Consider the following 24,606-nt stretch of genomic DNA (forward strand, 5'->3'; position numbering starts at 1 on the left):
TATATATATATATATATGTATTTTATACTTAAGTTAGTGTCAATCAAATCCAGGCAGAGATTAACCTCACCATAAAGATGATGTAACAAAAGTCATTAAGGCAGTAAGTCATATCTTTTGAGGATTTTCATATATTCTACCTCTATCTCAAGAGGAAAAAGAAATGCTGAATCGCACTGTAGGCTGAATCAGCATTCAGCGATTACAGCCAGGTAAGGAAGGGCTCGTTTTTGTTGAGTACTGACTCCACATCATTGAGAATAGGGATCAAGTCTTCTGACTCTAGAGTCCCAAGATCAACATTTGTTCCTGGAAGACAGTCGAGGAAATCAGGGAAACGTGTTTGTTGTGGATTGATGTTCATTGTTGTCTGTGCTATAGTTTCTCCTAGGAAAAATAAAGAACAACTTTTGAAATAACCAAACTCTTCTTGTGGGTAGCTTAAAACAACACAATTGATACAAAAATTAGACTCCCCCTTTCCCATATGCACTTGTGAGCAAACACTACCTCAAAACTGGATTTGCTTGCAGAATGCATATTCTTGCAAGAGTTAATTTAATATCCTTGCTTTGCTCTCAGAAGCACAGAAGGCCCTTTCCAGCAGTGTCCAAAGCAATCAGCCTCTGATCTTCCACTTGGGAAGCATGATTGTTCAAAGTTCACTACTCTGCACAGGGAGCAATGCAACTGAGGCTTATGCAAACCCCCTCGCCTGCTCTCTGCACAGGGGTGAATGCAGCCCATGGGGCGTAATGGAAAAAAGTGTTTTACAGCAATTTAGCTCTGCAATATTATATTACTTTTTTCACTAATTAATAATAACAAGCACGAAAATCTTTAATAGAGAAACCTTTCACTCTTTGCATCATCTAGAACTTCTCATGACTTCAAAAGGAAGTTGAGGTGAGAAAGTGCTGAGAATTTCACTGTCTGGAAAAACCCTGTTGATTTCCTAGTAATTTATTTCAGTATTTTAAACACCACAAGAACACCGATATAGAAATAAATACATACTAAAACCCAAACCAGCTAAACACATTCTGTCTGAAGGCAAATACAACTTTGCCATTGGAAGAGACTTATTAATGAGACTGATTTCCCAGAGGTAGAAAATGCAGTGATTTGCACCAAGAATGTAAGCCAAGATGAGATTTTTCCTCCTCCTACCTTGGGACTATGGCATGAAAACACAACTTAAGGCAGACATTTTCCAAGTTTTACTTACTTTGTTTATATCAGTCTAAGGTAAAAGGGTAGAATCTGAACCTAACTTAAAGCTGAGAATCCTTTAGGCACTAAGAACCTTTTAGGCATTTTGCCCCACAGTCTCAGTCTGTTCTCTTGCATAGGAAAGCAAGATTATTGTTGAGTTATGCAATTATAAAACATTACTGGTTGTAACACAAAGTTATTAGTATCTTTATAATTTAAGCTAAATCAGAGTATTCTACCTGTATCCATCTCATCCACGTTGCTGAGGAAATCTTCAGGTGTCGTTGGTATACTGTAGCACCCTAATCCCAAGCCACTGTCTGTACTCTGCTCCCTGGAATGGTATGGCCCACTATAAATTGAAACATGAAAAAGCCTCAGTAAAGATGTTCTGTTAGACAGAGTTCCTGACCAGGGTGTTTGAAAACAGACAGCACAGTAGGTTAGATATTAAATACTGAGTCACTGAGCCTCATTCTCAACTGTTCGCCACTAATGTGGTCATGTCACATTAACCCAAATATAAAGCAACTGAAGTGAGGCCACTCCGAACTTTGGAAATACACACATATGCATGTAACTCTCTAGACAAAACCAGTTCTGAGAGCACAAAAAACCTGCATTTATTTATACCCAGATGATGTATCTATTCCGCATAGAGTCTGCTACATACACCTACAGAGCAATTAAAACCATCTGTTACCATTTGCTTGATTTTTCTAAGATGCCTTCTTGAAGTATAAACAGAAAGATTTCAGGTCAGCCACTCGGCTACACTCCGTTCTCAGTACGTACAAAAGAAGATGATATAGGGAACCGCTTTAGAAAGAGCTTTAAACATGTAGAGAAGGCAACAGAACCAATTGCCTAATGAAGGGGACATGAACTCGCCTGCTCAAGAAAGGGTCGGATCCGTTATTTGTAATAGGTCTCATGTCTTGGGCCATGGCAGGTGCATTCACAGCTGTCTGAACGGGGGCCATGCTTTCTGAGTCCATGGGAAGTTGTCTGCACAGAGCAGCTTCCTGAAAAGGCAAATACACACACGGGAAGGGTTATTCCAACAGCTCAGAAGTACCACAGTCCTGTTACAAGCGAACATGCACTATATACACATCTTCTTATTTAGGAAAGTAGTTGTAAACTATGTAACTGGTCACTGGAGACACTGGTGTGAAGAAAATCAGAATGCAGACAGAGCAACTTTCATGCCCACTTCTGCTGGCTTAAGCGCCGCAGAACCCACCCCTCGGTGACCACCACGGCCAGGAGCCAGCCCCACCACCCAGCTGGCCGCAGACATGCTTCAGGACCTTCCAGTCAGCTTCACAACTCTTTCTGAAAAATGAATCCTTCCAGCATTATCATGTGCGACAACCGTGATATCTAGCGGTGCAGAGATCTACACAAAGGTTATCTGGCTCCACAGGGATGTTCCCAACAAATATCCTAAGACCTTAACGTAATAAATCTGTATCTGTTTTTTACCTAATTTACTCAAGTTTATTTTTTTTATGGAATAAGAAAATAAAATATTTTATCTAAATCCTAATAGAAAACTTTTCTCCACTGAATCAGTCATTCATTCTCCCAAGTACAGAAAAGATTAACATGTTTTTTGAGGCTAGAATATGATGTTTTACTATGTTTTCAACTGATGAGGAGAACTGGTCTGGTCTCTTCATTGAATACTGTAAAAATTATTCATTGGGAATTAACATATTGGTGCTCATTAATGCAATGTTGCCTTTATAATCACATTACCAATATATTCACTGATAAATAATAATTTACATTAGATGGTGCAATTATTTACTAAGTGTTTAGAATAAATAGCCTGAAGGTTCTTAATAGGTTATGCATGATAGCCTGTGCATGTCATTACATTTGTCAAGTGACAATTCTAACGGTGATGTTTCTATTTACAATTAAACCATTTGAACTCAGTGAAAACGTACAAACCTCTGAAAATGGGCAGACTGGTTTCTTTAATGGTCTACATGAAGATACTGAAAGTATTTCTTTAAATATAAGAAGAGCAGCAACTGCAGCAACACAGTAAGGTCAATACTAGAAAGAGAGCAAGAACGAAAAAGAGAAAAGACAGCCATAAAGAAAGAAATACAGGAAGAGAAGAGAAAAAGAAGACAGCCAAATTGAGGCAGGATACACTTAGCTAGGATTTTTCTTTTTTTTGCTAAAGTCCAATCCAGCAATGAAGTTCATGTTTGTGACACTTGAGCAGTGCATTTTTGAATCTCACTAGACGTTGTTTCACACTAATAATTATAAGATCAGAACAGGAAAAAAAGAAGGCAAAAAAACCCTTTCCCCTAGTTTACCAACATGGAAAATACATGTTGGTTATCATTCTGGTTGCTGTCATTTCTAAAAATCAAATGCTATTACTAAAAATAAAATAACTCAGAATATTCTGTTCAAGACCCAAGTATTCACCTCTTTCAGAATATTGTGACTAAGTCTTAATTTGATGGAAATTATTTCTCTTTGCTACTTTGCACATGTATTACCGCACTGAAAATACTGCCCCAATACCACCCTTTGTGATTGTAAGGGCGATCGAATGTTGGGACAGCTTTTCCAGAGAGGTTGTGGAGTCTCCATCCTCAGAGATATTCAAAACCTGACTGGATGCAGCCCTGAGCAACCTGCTGCAGTGGCCCTTGCTCTGAGCAGGGCAGTTGGACCAGACCATCTCCAAAGGTCCCTTACAACCTCAGCTATCCTGTGTCTCTATCAAAGAACAACCACGTGCATACATACATCCTATGTACAAGATTCTGCTTTTCTGTTTTGGGCAATGTTCTTAACAATTTCTTGACAGCTGTCATGCCATTTTTTTTCAATTATCAGATTGAAATTCAATTGTATTGCTCAATACAGCAGCACTGTATCAGAAATAAGCCTGAAAATTTATTGCCTGTAGGAGGTGGTGGAAAATCTTTCCTGTATCCAGCAACTTCTCAATGGATCATATAGCACAAATCAGTGTCTCAGCTTGTGGGGGACTGTGCATGCGTGTGTTGGGGGGTAGGGGAAGGCTTGCCAAATTCCCTGCTCATGAAAAAGAAAACTAACCTGAAAATATGCTGCCCAGAAAAATATTAAAGCTGAAAAGTTGATACTAACAATTGACCAGAGATGACAAAGTCTAACGACCAACTGTCCTACCAGAGAGATGTGCCAAAGAAAATCTATGAAGGAAAAGTCATGCACCTGTAAAGACGAAAGTCCATTATTTAAGGGTGTATTTGCTGATAATTAGCAGGTGGATTGACAACAACAGTTTTGAAACTCTTTTGATTAAGAATGCCAGAAGCCTAGCAGGGATGACATCTAGTGCCTTGTGTTTCCAAAACAGGTAATGACGTATTGACAGCCTAAAGTTCTATCCGACTAATTAATTTTACATAATTGCTCTCACCATACTGCCAAAACCAGCTTATTTCTGAAACCAGTGAGTTCTGTTACTCTGAAAGACTTGTATTAACTCCACAGCTCTCCACAGCCATCACAGAAGTACTGTAGTTAAGACAAAAGTGTGAACAAAGTGAGGAAAGGTTTCCAAGCAACACTGAAAAATCTGTACAAGTCCATGGAACTGTTTTAAACATAAACAAGAGATAAATCTCTTCTTTATAAAACACATTTAACTAAATGATCACAGGAAACATGAGGCTTTTCTCAGTCTTCATGTCATGCCTTCTTCCTTGGAACTCAACCCAGAAGCACAAACACACCTCGATTCCTCCGGTGCTGCTTTCCAGATCAGCAAAGCACAACGCATGGGTGGAGACTTCCGAACCTCCCACTAATTAAAAAATGTGGTTGTACATAAGATCAAAGTACACTGCAAAAACCACAGTGCTGTTCACAAACGGAGTTTCACACCATTAACCCTCCATGCAATAAATACTCTCCCTCTCACGCTAAGTGCACAGGAACAGGGAAGAATTTCCTACAGCTTTCCATTTCTCTTACAGACGGACTCAAAAAGTGCCCGGCCAAATAACCAACACTGGAAAGAGCAGAGAATTCCTTACACCTGCTGCTGCCGGCTTGTTCCACCTGGCAGCAACCACCAGCCACGACGGCACCCGTATCAGCAGAGCTGAGGGTAATACAGACCCAAGGGCTGCGCTCTAAGGACCCTTCTCCCAGAACACGGGGCCTGTGCCCCCCCAGTGACTGCGCTTCGGACACCTCTCAGTGGCTGACAGGAGCCGAGCGACGACAGGAGAGGTTTCCTTATGGGCTAGATGCCCAGGTCAGTGCCAAGGGCAAGCTTATCCAGGCCAAGCTGAAACCCGGGCTACCTCCACGTCACCGTTCCTGGCCTTCTAACCGGAGGTGAGCTGACACCTGCTGCAACCATTCCCTCCACTGAACAGACAGGTACTGCCTTCAGACTGACACTGGATTTTTCAATATCATATTGTGAGAGGAAAAACCTAAACCATTGGTAACTTCTGTAACTTACTCCCTGTTTCCATGGAAATTTAATTTCCAAAAGTAGCTCGGAAGAGACTATTAACAAAAGAAGAGCAAGGGCTCAGAGACAACATGACCGCTGCGCATCAGGCTGTCCATCCTGCGGTCGGGAGGATGGGCAGTCAGCCCTTTGAGAAGGACTTCTGCTAAACTTTAAGGTTTTCCACTTCACTGCCTTCCAAAAACAGGAAAGCATTGCAAAATGTCCATTCTTCCCAGGGCACTGGACTTACTACTCCTGCACAAAGTGCCGTGAATTTCACAGGTATTTGCAGACCTTCCTGCAGGCTGGCTGCTTCCTGTCCCGCAGCTGACCTGCGCAATCGGGGAATGTGGACAGCCAACTCCTTGGGAAATACGGTGCCAGCAACTGCTTGGTCCAACGGGGAGACATTCATTAACCATGCCCCCAGATCAGTAACGAGCCCTCCTAGCCGCCAACCGCAGCAGGGCTAACAATCCATTCCAGGAACATTTAATCTACTATGTGACTTAGACAGGCCTCGTGAAGCAACCCTGTTTGTGATCTGAAAAGCCTCCAGCGCCCTAGAGACAGACTCACGCTGGCATTTGCAAACTCTAAGTCCCTGTCTCTTCTTTGCTGCAAGAAACACTACATTTATTATAAAGTTACCTGAGCTACGCTCACTTGGGGAATGGCATGGCACCTCCCATGTCTTAATTCCAACATATTGCACGTTGCTGGTAACACTAAAGCTCACCGTGTAGTTTATAACACAGACCAACAGATTACTGCCCGCCGGGGTCAGAGCCAGGTGGGGGAACAGACAGAGAACTGGCTCAGCCGTACACTGACGTGTGCTCCTCCTCTGCTGCTGCCTGACGCAGGTGACTTGCCTAGAAGCCACATTACAACTTCACCACTGCTACAGGTGTCAGACTATTGCTTCTTTGACATTATTATAGCAGTGGTCAACAGTAACGAATCAATTACACAGTCACAGAAGCTGTGATAGCTTGCTATGTCCCGTTCCCTATTCAGAGCATGGCTACAAGGTTCTTATGAAGAATATTCAGGAATCTCCTACCCTAGGTTAAAAAGTCTGGCAAAAATACCAGAGACCTCTCGCAGCCCTGTGAATGGTAATAGGACAGTTACAAGCTACACGAATAGCCTGAGCTATTGTGATCAGCTCTTAGCTCTCCAGAGCAGGCGTGCTGCCTCTTGGCCAGCTGAGCCAACCCTCAGCACTCAGTTCAAAAAGCACCAAACGCCCACAGTGATCTGCTTGGCGCAGCAGCACATGCTATTTTAAAAACCCAAAGGGGATTTTCAAAATAAATAACAAAACAAAACAAACTAAAAACACTCCCAAAAAACTCTGATATCACAAAGGCATGTCAAAAAGCTTCATCAGTGGTTATTTGCACAAGTCCTTAAAAGCTTCAAAGCCTTGCAGCGAGTTGAATTATTCACTGCCTCTGAACACAATCCTGATGTAAACCCCCTTTTAGCTGTATGCCAGACAAACCTAGAAATACATTGCCACATGTCCGGGAACCCTCCTTGGCAGAACTGAGCTGAGCTCCACGCTTCGTTGCCATACAGTCATTTCCAGCTGGGGGGTCGAGCAAGGGCATTCTTATGGTGAGTTTACATTGCTAGTCACTGAAATCTATTTTCTGCCAGTTCTCATACTTAGGATGGAAAGTGAGACATCTAGATATTGCCCAGGCCACCAATAAATCAGACTACGGGCCAGTCTGCGCAGTCAAAAGGGCACCAGCAGGGCAGAAAGGTTCTGCTCTGAGAGGACAAAACAGGGACAAAACTTCCTCTGCCTCCCCATACACTGCTCCTTCTACAGCCTCTTGTGAGCCGTGTCTTTCTGTGCACACATTCATGGAGCAGGACTGGCGGATCAGGAAGGAGCACATTGCTTTTGTGGCTGTTTGCACCCATCCAAACAAGCTGCAGGTCGGCACTCGTGAACACAGAGGAGTGCCGAGACACCTTCCCCGTAGGAAGGACCCTTTCAGAGATTTTTTACCGACATCAGCTCTAACTACTTCCATTTCCCAGAAGCTCCTGAGCAGCAAGCAGATTCTCCCTTTTCCTTTGGAAAGCTGACAAAAACCCATCAGTAAGAAAAAAAAAACCCAAACTTTTTCCAGAATGACAAAACTGAGTAGGGAAACGCTTAACAAGAAGCTGTCCGAAATGCTGCCTGTCTTGCATGTACTCAGTCTGCAGTTCCAGAGGTTTTACCAACTAAATGAAGAGGAGGACAAAGAAGGAAAAAATTCCCTAAGCGGAGCACTTCCAGAACCGCGCATCCCCCCGGCGGGTGTGTGGCTCCACCCGGGCAGCTGCAGCCAGGAAGGGTGCGGGAGCCAGCAGCTGCTGCCGGGCTGCAAGGAGGCTCATGCCCCAGCAAGAATTCCTCCCCGCTCACTCAGACTTTGCACCTCCTTGCAGTTGCTAGCAACAGCGTGCATGCTTACTCAGCGCTTTTCCCTTAGATAGGTTACACTAGAAAAGCAACAGCAGCAGTGAAGGGTCAGGGTAGGAGTAGCTGTGCTTGAACACTGATGACTCCAGAGGGATTTGTCACATTCCTGCAGCTGCCAGGGTTCAGGAGCGCTCAGGTTACCGGCAGGAAGTTCACAAAATTCTGTTAGGAACGATGGATTTTGCATCTTGGTTTCCTTGGGTGGGAAATGTTTTGTTTCCTAAGAGCTACACCAGTTCTGAGAACTTGGTAACACGAAGTGATGCTGTCCTGCTTTATCCGACATGGAGCTCCAACAAACACCATAGGCGCAGGGTGGCACTGGGCAGAGTAAGCTGAGGCTTGATTAAGTACGGCACAGCTGCAGAGTGGTTTGCGTGTATTAGTTTCAAAGTAAAATAGAGTCAGCATAGCAGGGAAATCAGCCCTTATGTTCATGGCACAACTGTTTTGAAGCTTAATTTGCTCTTATCCTGAAGCAAGAACAGAGCCAAAGAGAGTAAAAATAGCTGAATGTGTTATTAGCACAATGACAATTATGACTAAGCTCATACCAGATATCCCCACTCTCCTCCCACACCCATCTCTACTATGTTCTGAGCTCTTGACAGCAAAGGAGAAGGTATGCAAAAGGCTGGAGATCACTGCGTAGGTCAGAGATAACCCCCCTGCACACAGCTCCGCACACACAGGTAACCTGTCAGAGTGTAACTCCCCAAAATTAAAGGTAATGGAAATTGAACACAGGCATGAGATGCTGGTGTCTGTGCAGTTTCCAGACTCAGGTCTGAATCATGAAAGTCAAAAGTCAGCCCCAACATGAGCAGGTAAAAAAATTCAGAAACTTTAGTGAAATCAGATCTGCCTTTCACCCCTGTGCAGCAAGAGCACTGAGCACTGCTGAACTTTGAGCATGTTCCCGTATTCACCAAGATGATGGGAATAATCACATGCAAAGACAGCCAAGTGTCGCTGCAGGAGCTATAAAAGCACATAATTTTAATGCTTTTTTTTATTTCCACATGCAGCTAGGTGGTGTTGTACAGTTTCAAAAGGTATTAATGAATTTTTGTTAATAACTTTTGTTAAGCATTTAAGTTCTTAGGGGAAGGAAGTGAAAGTAAAAAAAATAAATGAAGCAAGTACATTGTTGTAAAGTGTTTTTACAAATATTCTCTGTTTTTTTTGTGATTCTACTTGTCAGATATCCATTTTCATTTTGTTATCAATCTTTTACAGAAGCCTACTAAGTGGCAGTACGCACATTCCTCCCACAGTTTGTCTTGCTGTCTGCACAAGATGAAGTTACTAAGTTACTCCAGTCTGTTTTCATCACTCAGTCATTCTCCTCCAGACTTGGAAGAAAACGTGCATCACTCCTCACATACCTGTGACCATGACATACACTCTGTTGCTCCTCCTCAGAGGGCATCTAAGCGTGAGGATTTTTCTTAGGCTTCTGTTTGCATTTTACACAGGTCACCAACATTTCAAAACATTACAGCAACTTATCGTTCTCTAATAAATCATCAGAAAACCTCAGACAATTCTAGAACCATAGAAGGGTTTGGGTTGGAAGGGACCTTTAAAGATCACCAGGTTCCGACCCCCTGCCCCGGGCAGGGAGATTGCTCTCATTAGTCTAGTAACAAACATGCTTCTACCTGCTGCAGAGAAATGTCATACTGTATTTCTACCTTAAAATAAACACAAATTATGGTACAATCCCAAAGGCAAAAGCACTGAAGGCATGACATAGTAATTCCACTAAATTATTACTTCCACAGAGGGTGGAAGTACGGATGGGTAACCTGGGAGGAATACAGAGACAATGTCCGAGCACGCAGGGATGAGGTTAGGAAAGCTAAAGTGTTAGACCAGATAACCTCCAGAGACCCTTCCAACCTCAACCAGACTGCGATTCTGTGATTTTGTGAAAGTCACCATTTTTAAAAGTACTTAGAACTGTAACTGCAGCATTTACAAGGCCACCAATAATGGCGTTACTCTTGATAAAATGTACTTCGTTCACACTGCTCCTGAGAGAAATAGGAAGCTGATTAATATGCCACGCGAAACACACCACTGCCAGCGGAGCTGTCCGCAAGAGAAGAAACACAATTGTTAAAACTTTTTATTTCCGTAAGGCAGTGTAAAGGAAGTTACATATCTCTTTTTTAAAATATGAGTCATTATATAAAGCTGAAACTCAAGAAATAGAACAATAAAGACATCCACAAAGAACCATCTCTGGAAAGTCTTCAAATCAGAGGTATTCACGTAAGTCGTGAATGTGATTTTGTTTTAATTCTAAGGCAAAGGGTGCAAGTTATAGAGTTGGGATCAGAGACAGGAACACCTCCATATGTTCTGCCTTTATATTCAGTGAAGCATGAACACAGTCTAATACGCAAACCAAGTTAAAATGAGAATTCAACAGTGATGGCTGCTCTAGATTTATAAACTGATGCAGAACAGAATTTGGTCCTTACGCTACCATTATAGCTGGTAAGAAAGACGCCAGGTCTGTAACTCCCGACAGATGGCCATTTTGTGTTCTGTTCAATGCCAGTTTAGAGAAAAAAATGAAATGTTTTATTTCTATTAGCTTTGTGATTACCCTTACCTAAAACAACGGTTAATCTTGACATAATGTAACAGAGCTGCTAATTGTACCTGGCAAAAATGAGGATGCATTGAACTAAAGGCTCTTGAACAAAATAAGAGAATATCCCTGGTGTTACCTGTCGCAGTAACTCCTCCTGACGCATCCTGATTCGCTCCCTCTCCATCTGGATCCTCTGGAGCCTCAACTTCTGCTGCTGCTGCTGCTGTGTGGTCAGGGCACTGGGCAGGTTCAACAGCCCCGGCTGCGGAGTCTGGGGAGGACGACTCTGCTGCGACATGGCAGTGCTGGGTGTTATTTGGTGCTGGTGATTCATGACTGTGGGAAAGAAAATAAATCGTGGCTTGTTAAGCAGAATTGTACTTTAAGATAATAGAGGGTCTCAGACACATGTTGCCCATTCACAGAACAGAGTTATTAGAATTACTGTATTTCAAATGACTGAGATAACGACTCTATCTGGCAAGATCTGGTACTGGTAATTGCTTAATAAATGATTTTTAGTATTTCATATATGTATAAAACATGAATACCTGTAATACATAAAGTATTTATATTCAACCTGTTATGTTCAAATATTTACCTAACGATAGGTAGTAAATGACATGCAAGTTTTTTTAACTGAAAATTCCTCTACAAATGTGTGCCTATAACACACAGTAAGCTACTAAAAATGTTTTCAATCTTAACATTTTCTTTATTGACAGATCTAAATTAATTATTGTAAGAATTATTTCTGGCACAAATACTGAGCAGTGTGTGCGTTCTCCATCACTATGAAAGCGATACACACTCTTCTCAATGACACACAGACGAGAGATGTTCATAAATAAAAAGCAAAGTGGTGAGAATACTGCTAACTTCTGACTGATGTCCTTGTCGCTTTTGAGCAAAGACCGCTCTTTGTTCCAAATGGCCTCAGCCATTCCGTGTTTCAGGATGCAGTCAGTGTAAGTGAGCTATCTGAGTTCACAGTATGGGAATTACTATCAATAGCAAAACAGTGCACTTGCAAGTTAGTGATACATGGCACCAGCTTCATAATCAAACCCAGCAAAAATCTTTTATCAATCTTGTATGGAAAGAACCGCCCAAATCCCCAGCTGCTTTAAACAGTTACATCAGGCAAGAATTTAGTTTAATGAGTTCTTAAATGCAAGCCTGTTTTGGCCTGCAGGCAAAAAAGATGCCAAGGTCAGGCCTGGCATAACTCCTCTCGGGAGTTACATAAATCAGGTACAGCTGAACTTACCACTCACGGCTTCATTTCCAAATGAAAAAGGTCTAGTAAACTAGAGATTAAGGTGTCTGACTTTAGACCTGAGTTAACACAACAGAGGCATTTGTAACTCTCTTGTGAGTTCTGGATGTGTAAGCACCATATTGTACAGTTAACATCTGATGCACGCAGTAAGCTACTAAAAATGTTTTCAATCTTAACATTTTCTTTATTGACAGATCTAAATTAATTATTGTAAGAATTATTTCTGGCACAAATACTGAGCAGTGTGTGCGTTCTCCATCACTATGAAAGCGATACACACTCTTCTCAATGACACACAGACGAGAGATGTTCATAAATAAAAAGCAAAGTGGTGAGAATATGATTAACAACAGAAACCTCATCTGCATCCAGATTTGGAAATGACCCATTAATTCCCCACCTCTGGTAGGATATTCAAAAGGTTGGTCTGGGGAATAACTCCATAGACAGCAGGCGAAACAGGACCTTTTGTAAGCAAACCCAATTTATACCCGTGTAAACCAGCTAAACTCTCACCTGCAGACAAACAGCTGCGCTCAGATAGTTCATGTTGCTTAGACTGTTAATGTTACTTAAATCAACATAATCCTTTCTGGTCAAATTCAGAAACTATAAATCAGAGCACAGTTTTCTGTTGGATGGGCATTTTTATTTACAGAACTGTTATGAAAGAAATTGCAGGTCTTTGTGCAGCTCCACAGTCACTGGTAACCACGCCACAAAACTAAAACAATCCTTTGGCACCTTTGACAGCAAGTATCGCTCGACCATGGAAAGAGAACCACCCCTTCTCTCTATAAATGCTTCCCTCAGTAATAAGCTTGGAAAAAAACAGGAGGAAAATGAGACAGAGGGGAAACTGCCTCTGCTTGTGCCTCCTTTTAATTTTTGAGTAAAATGAACTAGTTCCCAGCAAGGCAACCTTATACCTTTCCTGAACCCCGGAGTGATCAGTTCCTTCTTCTCCTTCCCTACCTTCTCATTTCCAGGAAAAAACACACACAGTACCTGAAGCCAGTTTGGATTGCATGGGGTAGCTGTGCACTGGTTTAGAAAGTAACTGGTATATTTGCAAGGATTCTTTTACTAATGGGGCAACAGCACAATAAACAAAGCTCTTACCTTTTAACATGAACACCTCAGATACTAAAATACTCTCTAGAAGAGAGACAGTATTTTTCTGCCCAAAGGACTAAGATTTGTATCTTCCTTTTTATCCGTATGAGAACAGAAATCTCAACTCAGTCCTGTGCCTCTCAGCCCTGAACATATTTCTGCTGTGCAGACGACTGACCTCAAAGGACACGGGACGGCAGGACACAGTAGGCATTGTTAGAAGTGTGCATGGAAAGAAAAGGGCTGATGATTTTACAGACTGGATCAAATGTATGATACCCATAGAATATAAATTCTGAACTTAACTCACTCCGCCAGTTCCAAGCTAAATTTTTTTTTGAAAGGTTAACTTTGTTCTAGGCAGCTGTCTGACAAATCAGGTACCGTCCTGTCTTCCTCCAGCTGCAGTAACACAGGTATGTGGGCATCTGGCCAGCATAAGTTTTGCCCTGCTCTGTTTGACAGAAATACTTCCATGTGCTCACATCAGATCTGAATGAAATTCTTCCTTCTGGGTGATCAGTGTCACATTGGTCCAGCCTGTGAAGACTATGGAACCATTTGACGGTGCAGCTGCATGGTATTTTAGCTTCAGTGGCAAACCCAGCTCAAGAAATAATCCAAGTTAAAAGCAGCCCTGCAGTAAGACAACCTTTTCACGGATCCAGTTTAAAATAAGCTGGTTGTAGGAAAGACGGACCAAAGCCAGCACTGATGATCAACTTTTCGGTGGTAAAAACCCAGAAAGGTTAGCAAGCTGCAGTGCTGAGAGGGAAAAGGTTGGAATCAGAGCTGGGTGCAGAGTTCAAACCACTTTGGAAAACAGCATGTGGAACCACATTTTAAGATGCAGTGAATCTACTCTTGTTCACATTAAAATGAGTAAGTACAATTACATAAATTTTATCAGTGTAAATCTGGTGTTAAATTGCCAGGACCATAGGAACTTAGGCAGGAATTTAACTCTTCTCGCATGCGTAAGCATGTGTTTAAATTTTTGGCATGTCAATGGTTGAGTGAATAGAACAACCTTGCTAGGAATCCAGGCTGGCTGAAGGACTACCACAATACAGTAAGTTCTCCATAAGAAAACTGCTTTCGTCTAAGCAGCACATGCAAATGACAGAACCAGGCAAAGCTAGGTAAAGATTCATAGCCCGTATGGTGTGTCAGGGACACACTCGGGGCTAGGGTGTCAGTTGTAGTACTATCCGTCACAGCTATGTGTTGCCTTTGCCATACTAAATACTCCCTTCGTCTTCATCAGCTTCATCATGTACCCATGTCATACCACAACTGAGGTTATACCTGCAAGAAGGCAAAGAACAAGACAATATGAAAACGCTGAGGAATACTTCTCCCTGAGCTACGGTCCCCAATAACCCTCCAGGTCATTTCTTTCACAGGGACAGAGTGCTTGGTCCAATGAACTCTACATGTTGGAGTAAATTACTTTTCTTCCAAGCAATACTATCCATTGTTACATACCATCAAGGAACTACAGGAAGCTCAGTACAGCGCGTAAAGCAAGCTTTCCTACACCTCGACATTAGGAGTGTAGAAATTACAACACACAATCTCCTACAAGTCAACTATACCATAAGCATGTGATCATACTTCTAAGAAACACCAAAAATCCATTCTACTTCCAAAAAGAGTTATTTACATCATCTGGGTTTGATAAAGCTACAGCTTTGGCAAAGTTTACAAGTTTCAGTGCAGGAGATGCACAGAAGGCAAGGAGCAGGCAGGACCCATCCTCAGCCAATTCCACCCCCTGCACTATTTGGCTCTTCTCTTTCCATCAGTGCCTTTCTCCTCTGATGTTTGTAGGTCTGAACCTCTGGACACACATCCACAGAAAAACAGATCTGTTCAAAACTACCACTGATTGGAATGGTTTTTAAAGAACCATTAATTTGTCACAGTGACAAACTTACTGAAGGTTGGTTGAACCCACTGACACCACGTTTTTGTCCAGCATACACTGCTTCAAAAAAAATCTGGGGTTCAGGTAACTCTCCATTCAGTCTGAACACCAGACACCTACTCTCAGAGCAGCCCAAACTGGACAGACTCAGAAACACTACGTACAGAGCAGCCACACATCTGTGCTTTCAAACACGTACAGACAGCTCTGTGAAGGTATCTGGACAGAGTGTGTTTGTGGCAAAATCTAACTTAAAATGGAGCATTAAATTCATGTGGTGACAAAATCAATGTTCTTTCATTAATATCATTCAAAACCAGTTTATAAATACACAGATGCTAAGGCCCAGGCTTTGATCCTACCAACCACAGAACAGCATCATTCCACTGGAATTGTTCTTGAGTGCCATCACGATAACGCCCTATAAGCAAATTCAGGATGCGTGGTCTACTTTTGTGAAGTCAAATCTAATCTGGAGGCATGTGCATGCACACATATAAGGCACACTAAGTTAATCTAACGTAGGTCAAAACAAATATCAACTGGAAATAAAAATCGTATAAAACACAAGACTGTCAGGCAATTCTTTTTTTATATCCATTAAAGAAAACAAAATTAAACCAAAACCTGGGGCATTCTGCAGCACTTCCCACAACAACTGCTGCATTCAGCTGCTCTAAAAATATATCCTAAGGGTCAAAATGCTACATGTACAGCAATAAAACAGCTGACTGGGAACTAGCTGAAGAGCAATCAAATCACGGCAGATTTGCAAGTACTCTTTTGCATCGGTTCCACTGAAAGGCACTGAAATCATTGTGAGCAAGCCTTCAGTTAACGTATGAAGTTTTAAGGTGTTTCTACAGCAGCAGTTCACATGTGACGGCACGGGGAGCGCGTCCTCCGCAGAACAGCCAGTCCAAATGGGCCTCCAGACTGTGGAGAAGCACTGCCCACCACCTTCCTGGGGCTGCCGAGGGCTGGGCCATAAGGAACGCAGCTGGGAACAGGCCCTCAGGATACCCCACGAGGCCAAGGACACACCACGCACAGCAGCAGCAGCCCCTGCTCCCTTCCCCTCAGCCACTGCCACGCTCCTCGGCACCCTTCTTGGCCCAAGTGAGGTAATTTGGGCACTAAAAAGCTCCACGCAGTTCGTGCACTAGCCAACACCCACAGGCAGCAGATGAAGCCTTCCCGCTTGCCATCCTCCCCCCTGTGCAGGAAGCCAGCTGACCCCTGGCCTCACGCTGGTGGAAGGCTTGAGGCTGTGTGTGAACACGCACACACGCCTGCCGGCCTGGGACTGGGGCGTCACACCACGAAACACGCTTTCCAGGACCAGAGAGGGGTGCAGAACGTCCTCCTGGGGAGGGAGAGTGCAAGGAACAGTCCAAGGAGGTTCTGCCCACAGAAGAGCCCTGCTGCTGCCGCCGCACCGGAGAACACTCTGCAAACACAGGATCTGCAGCTGAGGACCTCACCTTGTCTACAGAACTGACCACAGGAGATAAAGATGAGAAAACAGTGGAAAGGTTTCATTATCTCCCTGGGAAAAGTGTACCAAAATGAACGGGACAGTATGACCGGGAATAATCCCCAGAAGCAATAGAGAGGCAGCAGATCCACTGCAGAGACAGTAACTGATGGGCGAACTCCTGCACATGGAGAGTCACTGCTTCCAGGCAGGAAACATTCACAAAAGCATCACTGCGGCTCTCAGGAAAACAATACAACTGACAGCAAAATGTCTTAAGTACCAGGAAAATCTAACTGAAATATCCAGGAAAATGAAGAAAACAGTAACAGACAGCAGTGCTGAAGTGCACATCAGCTCCAGCTCAGGGAGCAGTGAGCAGAGAAAGAGACGGAGAGCAGAGTTTGGTAAGCACAGGTAGAGAGCAGTGAAAATTCTCAGGCTGTACACAACAGTCAAAGTGCTGTGAGGAGCACAACAACTTTAAAATTTTTGGTGCCAGAGGTACCAGGGCGTCTCACAGTGTTGTATAAATGTAGTGAGTGTCGGTATCAGCGAAGAAGTCTGCAGCTGCAGGAGGGAGCCCAGCACTTCTGATGGCAGCAATCCAAGGCACTGTACGGGCTCCTGATTTACCCAAAAGTTCTTCCTGTTTACGGCACTAAGAACTGCATCCAGCAGCGATATCCTCCAGATCAGCCAGGAGTGAAACACAGCGAATTGTCAAAGTATTAACTGTATGGCTTGTTCAGAGTGCAGATTATGTTATTACTTAGGCAGATCTGTTTAGAGCGCAGATGTTATTACTCACTAGCTGCATCGAACAGGCATGGGTTAGTCCTGTGCAACATCCAGGGCCAGTCTGGGTCTGGAGGCAGTGTTATTACCTGTAGGTGGTGCAAAGCCCACGCTAATGAATCCTCCTGGACCTTGTAGAAAGTCTGCAGGGACAGCTGAGCCATCTTTGCAACCTGCTTTCAGGTGTTCAGGAGAGTAGAACACAGAGACGCCAGCGTGCTATCCAACGCGACCCCTCCAGAGGCACGCAGATGTCATTCATCCCCAAGTTAAGTCCCCTGGACCCCACAGACTGCAGTACCGAGGCACCCACTTCATTTTGTGGGACTATATTAGCACCAGCTTTGAGGGAATCACTATCAGACCTGGGCTAGATCTCAACACAGTTTCAGATTTGGCATTCTCTGCACAACGCTCTCAAGAAAAAGACAGACGATTATACTGTCAGAATGCAGACAGGCTTACACTGACAACAGCAGCTTCCAACATCAGCAGTGTTATCTCTGGGAAATTCTGACCTGAGAAAACCAGAAGACCTAAAGAAACGTCCAGGTCAAAGAACATAAAGAAAGTCTACCAATGATAAGTGATCTTTCCATGTTCCCTGCAAACTTAGTGGCAGCTGGAATACTTGAGACAAACGACAAACAAAAAGGAAACGCAGTGACGTTACGCACAAAGCCAGAGGCACAGGGACAGGCACAGGCAGCGCTAACATGAAACCCACAGCCCTCCAAAGAACTATCGGCCCAGAAATCCTGCTGTTGGGCAGAGCGGTTAAAGCTACTGAACGAAGTTTCAGAAAACCTAACGCAGTAGTGCTGCGCAACCCACAACCAAAAGCGCAGAAGCGTTTGCCATCAGAGTTCTGACAGACGGGGAAAAGGGAATTCTTGGTGAACTGAACAATTCTGCCAAGACCTCTGGCTGCAAGGCTTTGGAATGTTCGGCAGAAATCTGTGTGTGCGAACACACAAAGAAATCCAACAATTTGGGACTTACTGGGTGTAAGTGGTTCAATGCAGTGCAAAGGTGCAGCAAGGCCACTCACAGCTTTTGAGAACGGCAGCTGTCCTGCTGTGTCCCCCCCAGCCAGCAGTCAAGCCCACACGCAGGCAGTCACTCCACTCCTCCCCCTGCCAGCAGGATGGGGGGGACCTGGAAGAGCAAAAGCGAGAAAAACTCGTGGGCCGAGATAAAGACAGTTTAGTAAGTGAGGCAAAGCCGTTCACGCAAGCAAAGCAAAATTAAGAATTTATTCACGACTCCCCATCAGCCGGCAGATGTTCAGCAGCTTCCCAGAAAGCGGGCACCCAGCATAGATCAGGGCTACCTGGGGAGACTTGGTTTGAGAGAAGTCTACCTAACCGCCTTTCTGGAAGTAGTCAACCGAACCAGAGATTAACTCCTGTACCAAACAGCCAGTTTTTGAATACAGCTGATAGCTCTCTGCCACTAACAGTCTAAATGAGCCCAGTGAAGTCAAGGGAAAGCCTTGTGTCAACTCCAGTGAGAAACTTAACCGTACAATGAAATTCTGTAAATCTCTGGTCCTTAGGACATAATAATATGGCACATTACGCAATTTTATTAATGCCTGCTATTATTTATATTTGCATTCTGAATTTGTATTTGAATGCTATGAGGAACACAACGGAGTTGGGGTTACAAAAAAACCCTGCAGTTCATGTTCCAAGTAGACTACCCAGTGTGAATACTGATTTCAGCACAATGACACTTATCTCATGAATCAGCGGTACTTTAACAAGCCTTTGAGCCCGTGGTCCACGGAGCCTTCGGACCTCTGGACTGCTGGAGAGATCAAAAGGTAACTAAGGAAAATCAACTGGTCTCCAGTAAGCTTTAATTCACTAGGTAGGGTGTGGCACTCCAGGGTAACATTTCTAAGGTTCTGCAAACAAAGGAAAATATAAAAAGCTCAAACCTACCACTCTATGCTAAAGGAGATGGGACACATCAGGTGAAAAGCATTCACCATTCTAGCAGACAGACTCAGGGTGGCCTTGAATTCAGTTCTCTTGGGGAAAATCTAATTTATTTTGCAAAACGAAGTAAGTCTCTTCAATAAACAGCTATTACACAATTTTCCAGCTCAAATGAAAGAGAGTAAAAATGTGAAGCTGAGTTCCAAACCTGGACTATGTGGCCAGTTCCATTGCGGTCCATGGAATTACAGCTATGTAGTTCACATTTCAAGTTAGACCCATGTAATTTTCTTTTTCCAGTTAGACGAAAAATGAAAAAATTATTTTATTGCTTTTAAGTTAATAATGATATTCTAGTGAATTAAGTTTTCTGACATCGTAGGAGACCTTTCTATTGATGACTTGCTGGACACATACTAAGCAAGGGTTATTTTGTGGGCAAGAGACTCTGCAAGCTGCAGAAGCCAAAACATGCAAGTGGAAATTGTTTCTGACATATGCATTCAACTAATTGCACCAACTTTTATTATTTTAGCGTCAGAAGTGTCTGGATGCAACTGTGGATCTTTTTTTCCACTCTGTTTATAGGCAGCCTGGAGCCTAATTCATACGAACTGGCCAGCGTCAGGTGTCACGCAACACAGCCTGATGAAAACCAAATGTCTGTAGAAGTTAAAAAAAAAAAAAAGAGGACGAACCCAGCCATATTACAGTTTTGACTTAGTCACGACATTGTGAAGAAAAAAGACTAGGCTCCCCTCCTTTTCTCTCTCCGCTTCTGCCAACAAAGAACTGCTTGTTTCACTTATTTCCCAGAAAGAGCATTAGCCTTCCAACAAGGTCAGCAAAAAATGCTGCTTTTCAGTTCTGGTGCATTTTGTTCCAAAAATCTGTAAAGTATTAAATCAAAAAGTTATACTATCCCAGTGCACAGAGACTCCTTTATTCAGATTTCTGGGCTGAAAACAGCTATACAGAAATTTCTCTACAGTTTAAACTGTTACGTTAAGGTCTGTGATATTCACATTTAACTAATCTTCCCTGTCTTCAATGATTCAAGCCTAAAAAATCCCAAATGAACAACCTGCAGGTGTAGCATCAAAGCTATGATCTAGCAGGAAGTTATTTAAAAGTCGGAGACCTTCTCTGTAAGCATTTTTAACAATAAATCAGTAACAACAAATAACCGTGAGGGCTGCTTGATTGAAGAGACAGCTTTAATGTTAATGAACAATTACTGATGACCGTTATTATTATTTAAAATATTTACTAGATTATTTTTACTGTTGTTTTACTCAATCTTCAGCTTTTGCATTTCATTGACTTTGGAACTATGAAAATGACACTCCACTCCTGCACTGCCACGTCTAGATTACTAATCTGGAAGGGAAATGCTTGCACAACAGGAACTTCTTTGTGCTAAAATTAAAAATTACTAATTTTGAAACAATACCAACATCTCTTTTGAACACGTGAACCTTTAACATTTCCGATTTAACAGACAGTCAGTTGCTGGCTTAAAGGTGTGTGTCCTTTGAGATACCTGGACTTAATTTACCTGACACTGAAATTAATTCGTATTAGTCTCTGTAAGTATTAGCCACTGTCCTTAAAACATAAATAAGGTACTCCATTTGAAACCTGCCTGACACCTTACATCTTAGAGGTTTTAATTGCAAATAACAAAAAAAAAAACCAAAACCAAACCCTGTTATTTTCCAGAGCTGTGCCACAAAACTCTCATTTACACAGAACGTGCAAGTCGTCTACAACGCTTTCAGCTCTCCTGTTGGTACTATTTCATGGTCCAGAAGCAGGTGCCAAAATTATTCACATTGACCACAACCGAACTGGGTCCACTTCTTTCAGGATATCCATTAATTAAGAATGACCTGGAACAGGAAGCCTTTCTGCCGTGCAGGGGGTGTGAGGGCACGGGCTACACCAAGGGAAAAACACGTTCCTCTCAACGTTATATATTCGCAGACAAATTTCCAGCCAATGCAAACCAAGCCTTGCAAAATTGAGACCATTTCAAGCACGTTAGTTTTCACTACAATACATACCACCTGTTTTTAAGCACTTCGGGAGTTTCTGCGTTCTTATCTCCAGAGACTCACTTTAACACAGCAACCAAAACTGCATTTTATCATCCCCAAACAATAGTGGCTACACCTCTTTTATCATGGCAGGATATGGAAACTTTGGTTCATGTGTTTATTGCTCTTAGACAGGATTATTGCATTGTTTTATTGGTTGGATTTCCTGTCTGATTAAAAAAAATGAAAGCAGAGGCAAAGTGCCACAATCCCCAGTTGTATCCAGACCCAATCAAATTACCATTAGCAATATGGCTGAAAGCTACACTTTTTAGATTCATGGATGAACTTCTATAACACTAACAGTTGTCACTGTCAGAGGCTCCTCACGTTAAATTCTACTGTGCAGCACATAATGTCTTTCACCTTAGAGAACCAGCGTACTTAGCAGTTAAAACGATCCTGCTTGTACCATTCCCCATCGGAGAAGGGGAAGAGCACCTCTGGTCACAGGCTGACAACCTGGTGAAGAGGGTTTAAACTAAAGGTGCCAGGGGAGGGGAACCTCAATCCATCCCAGTCACACCAGTTTGAAGCCAGGGCCAGCAATAGATGCCCAGCCTATTTTATCTCAAAATAAGTTGCAAACTGTTAAACTTGGAAAATATTTAAATGAAGACCAGACTGTGCTCACCAAGTGGATGAAGAGTACAATCACAAAAGAAATCTCTTTAAAACAGTCCCAAGGAAGCAGGATGAAAATAACAATGGTTTAGGGTGTTGCATAACGTAGAACAGAGAAAGACTACAAAACAAGCAGCATTAAATTAAAAATAGTTCCAAAAGAAACTTTTATAAGGATCTAATTTTTTCCCCTAAATCTTGGTACACATAGCCAAAACCCATACTCCACAGAATTTGGTGGTGGTGTGTCAATGAGCACAGAAACCTGCCTACCACGTATTAGCTTTCTGTGAATTTAACAAGATGCATCAAAGGAAGAAATACCTTTGGATGTCTTTGTTATATAATATTGCAAAAGCTATGCTTTAAATGTTAGTGAGAAAACTAACACTGCTGAAGTTGTAAGAAAACCAGTATGTGTAGCTTATAGACAGACACATAAAAGCACAGTAAGAAAGAAGGTAAAAACATACAGCAGATTCTTAAAGATATGGCTACTAATCTCAATCAGCTTTCACTATATGTTCCTCTGTCTCAAGCACAGGCACACTATGATTTTGCATCACTTGGTCACACTCTGTGCTTTTGATAAGATGTTTGTAAGTGCCTTTGTACATTTACCAGCAAATAAATGTTTCCTGAATATAAACCAAAGCAACAAGCAGTACAGAACAGAACAGATTTTCCATCTCCTCATAAGAAGCATAGCAAGGAAAACACATGTGTTAGTAATTGGAAGTGCAGACCAGTATGCAGACCTGGAATACTTAAATCCCTTTCTTTTAAGTGGCACATCTTCAAAAGAAAAACTTATTTTAATTCCTACAGTACCAAAAAAACACTAAGGCAAAAGACATGCATAGCCTTCATTTGCTAAAAAGTTATAAAATTCTGGCCAGAAGAGTGGCTTAACTCGGTATCCAGCTCCCATTGCTCCTCTGATGTCTGTAAGATGTTGGCACAACCACTTCAGGCTTAGAGATCTGACTGCCAGCCCAACCAATTGCTCACTTCAGTGTCTGAGCAGACCCAAGAAAGCAGGTTTAACAGCAACACTGTTAATGTCACAAAGAGCAGAAAGGCCCCTCCTTTTGGCCAAGATAATTTCAAAATACGGACATTCTACTTCAGTCCTGGGAACTGCACTCACATGTATCTTAAACCACCACATGAAGTATTTAGAGGTTACTGTATCCTGTTCAGATTATTGCAATCTTGTAATTGCAATCAGTTTCTAGGTTACATCTTTTAAAATAATTTTTTAAATAAAATACTGTCACACTTAGTGTGTTCAAACAAGTGGGTTGGAAAATCAGGGACTGTGATGCTGAGTTTAATAATACGGTGCTGAAAGTGCTACTCAGCTGAGCAAACAGATCTGCTTGCTCCCAAAGTGTCACAGCATGCCTTCTGAAAGCCACCAGAATAAGTTCACCAAAACATATTGGCAAAATATTTTCTCAATTAAATAAATAAGGACACTGTGGAAATTTTTACATACTATTTCTACTGGGTTAATACTTAGGAAATCCAGCCACAGATCTGCACCACTATGCCAAGCACTGTACAAATACCTACCAAAAGTGGAACCTCATCTATAAATCTGAAGGGTTATGAATGAAATACAGTCTGTCTCCGATGTGACAGATTTTGAAGCCTGTGGAAATGCCCCTGTTGAACACCTGAAGTCCCTTTAAGAACAGACTGTTAATTAGGTGTATACTTTTGCTTCTAATCCTTTGTATGAGAAAGTCCCTCTTCTAAAATTCAGTACACAAGTATTCCAGTACAGGATTTGGCTTTGATTCACTTTCACTGACAAATTGGGGGAAAAAGCTTGCTGTACACTGTGGGCTTGCAGAGGCTTTATACCACCTCCGAATGGAAAAACACAGGAAGAGTTCATTTTTCTATTTTCAATACTACACCAAAAATTTGTCACAGAGGTTCTAAAATAAAATGCATGAGATGTCAGAACTTCACCTCAAACAGTGTGAATTCACTCAGTGACAACTCTAAGAGGGAAAAATAAGAAAAAGAAGTGGAGAACATACTGTTAGGCCTGATAGGAGAATCAGAGCTGCCCCTGAAGCAAAAATTACTTTGGCAAGCTAATCAGTAAAAGGGCTCTCCTCCCTCTTCTGTAATTTCACTACAGAGGTGACATCCAGTACTCACCGAGATTTGGCTGAGACATTGCCATGGACCTCTGTTGTATCGGTGTGGAAGTAGCTGCGGGATGGTGGCTCATGTGATTCAGTGTCTGGTTCATAGTTTTTCGAGGATCTTGCCATGTTGTAATTTTTTCTATGTGACTGAGAAAGGAAAGATAAAACACCATCTTAACACCAAATATCCAAGTGCATTATATACATGGTTAGGCATAATGTCATTAAAGTCCTATTTGCTTTTCTTATCCCACGTTTTTCTACTCTTCTCATCTCACCCTAACTCACTTGAAATTAACTACCATCTTGTCATTGATTTTCTTCTTCTGATCTTCTGCCCCTGCCATTTTAACTTTT

The 24,606-nt window shown here is 42.4% G+C and overlaps 1 protein-coding gene across 1 annotated transcript; it reads right to left on the bottom strand.

The window, feature by feature from the left end:
* WWTR1 (WW domain containing transcription regulator 1) lies at nucleotides 1–24,422 on the bottom strand. Its single transcript, XM_010087543.1, has 5 exons — nucleotides 24,260–24,422; nucleotides 10,946–11,145; nucleotides 2,107–2,240; nucleotides 1,455–1,567; nucleotides 1–387 (listed from the first exon to the last, which is right to left on the bottom strand). Exons 1-5 carry the CDS (start codon nucleotides 24,420–24,422, stop codon nucleotides 203–205), a joined length of 795 nt encoding a protein of 264 aa, XP_010085845.1. The 3' UTR covers nucleotides 1–202.
* Nucleotides 24,423–24,606: the final 184 nt, after the last annotated feature.

This window comes from Pterocles gutturalis, unplaced genomic scaffold (genome assembly GCF_000699245.1).
Source record: "Pterocles gutturalis isolate BGI_N339 unplaced genomic scaffold, ASM69924v1 scaffold16546, whole genome shotgun sequence".
NCBI lineage: Eukaryota > Metazoa > Chordata > Aves > Pterocliformes > Pteroclidae > Pterocles > Pterocles gutturalis.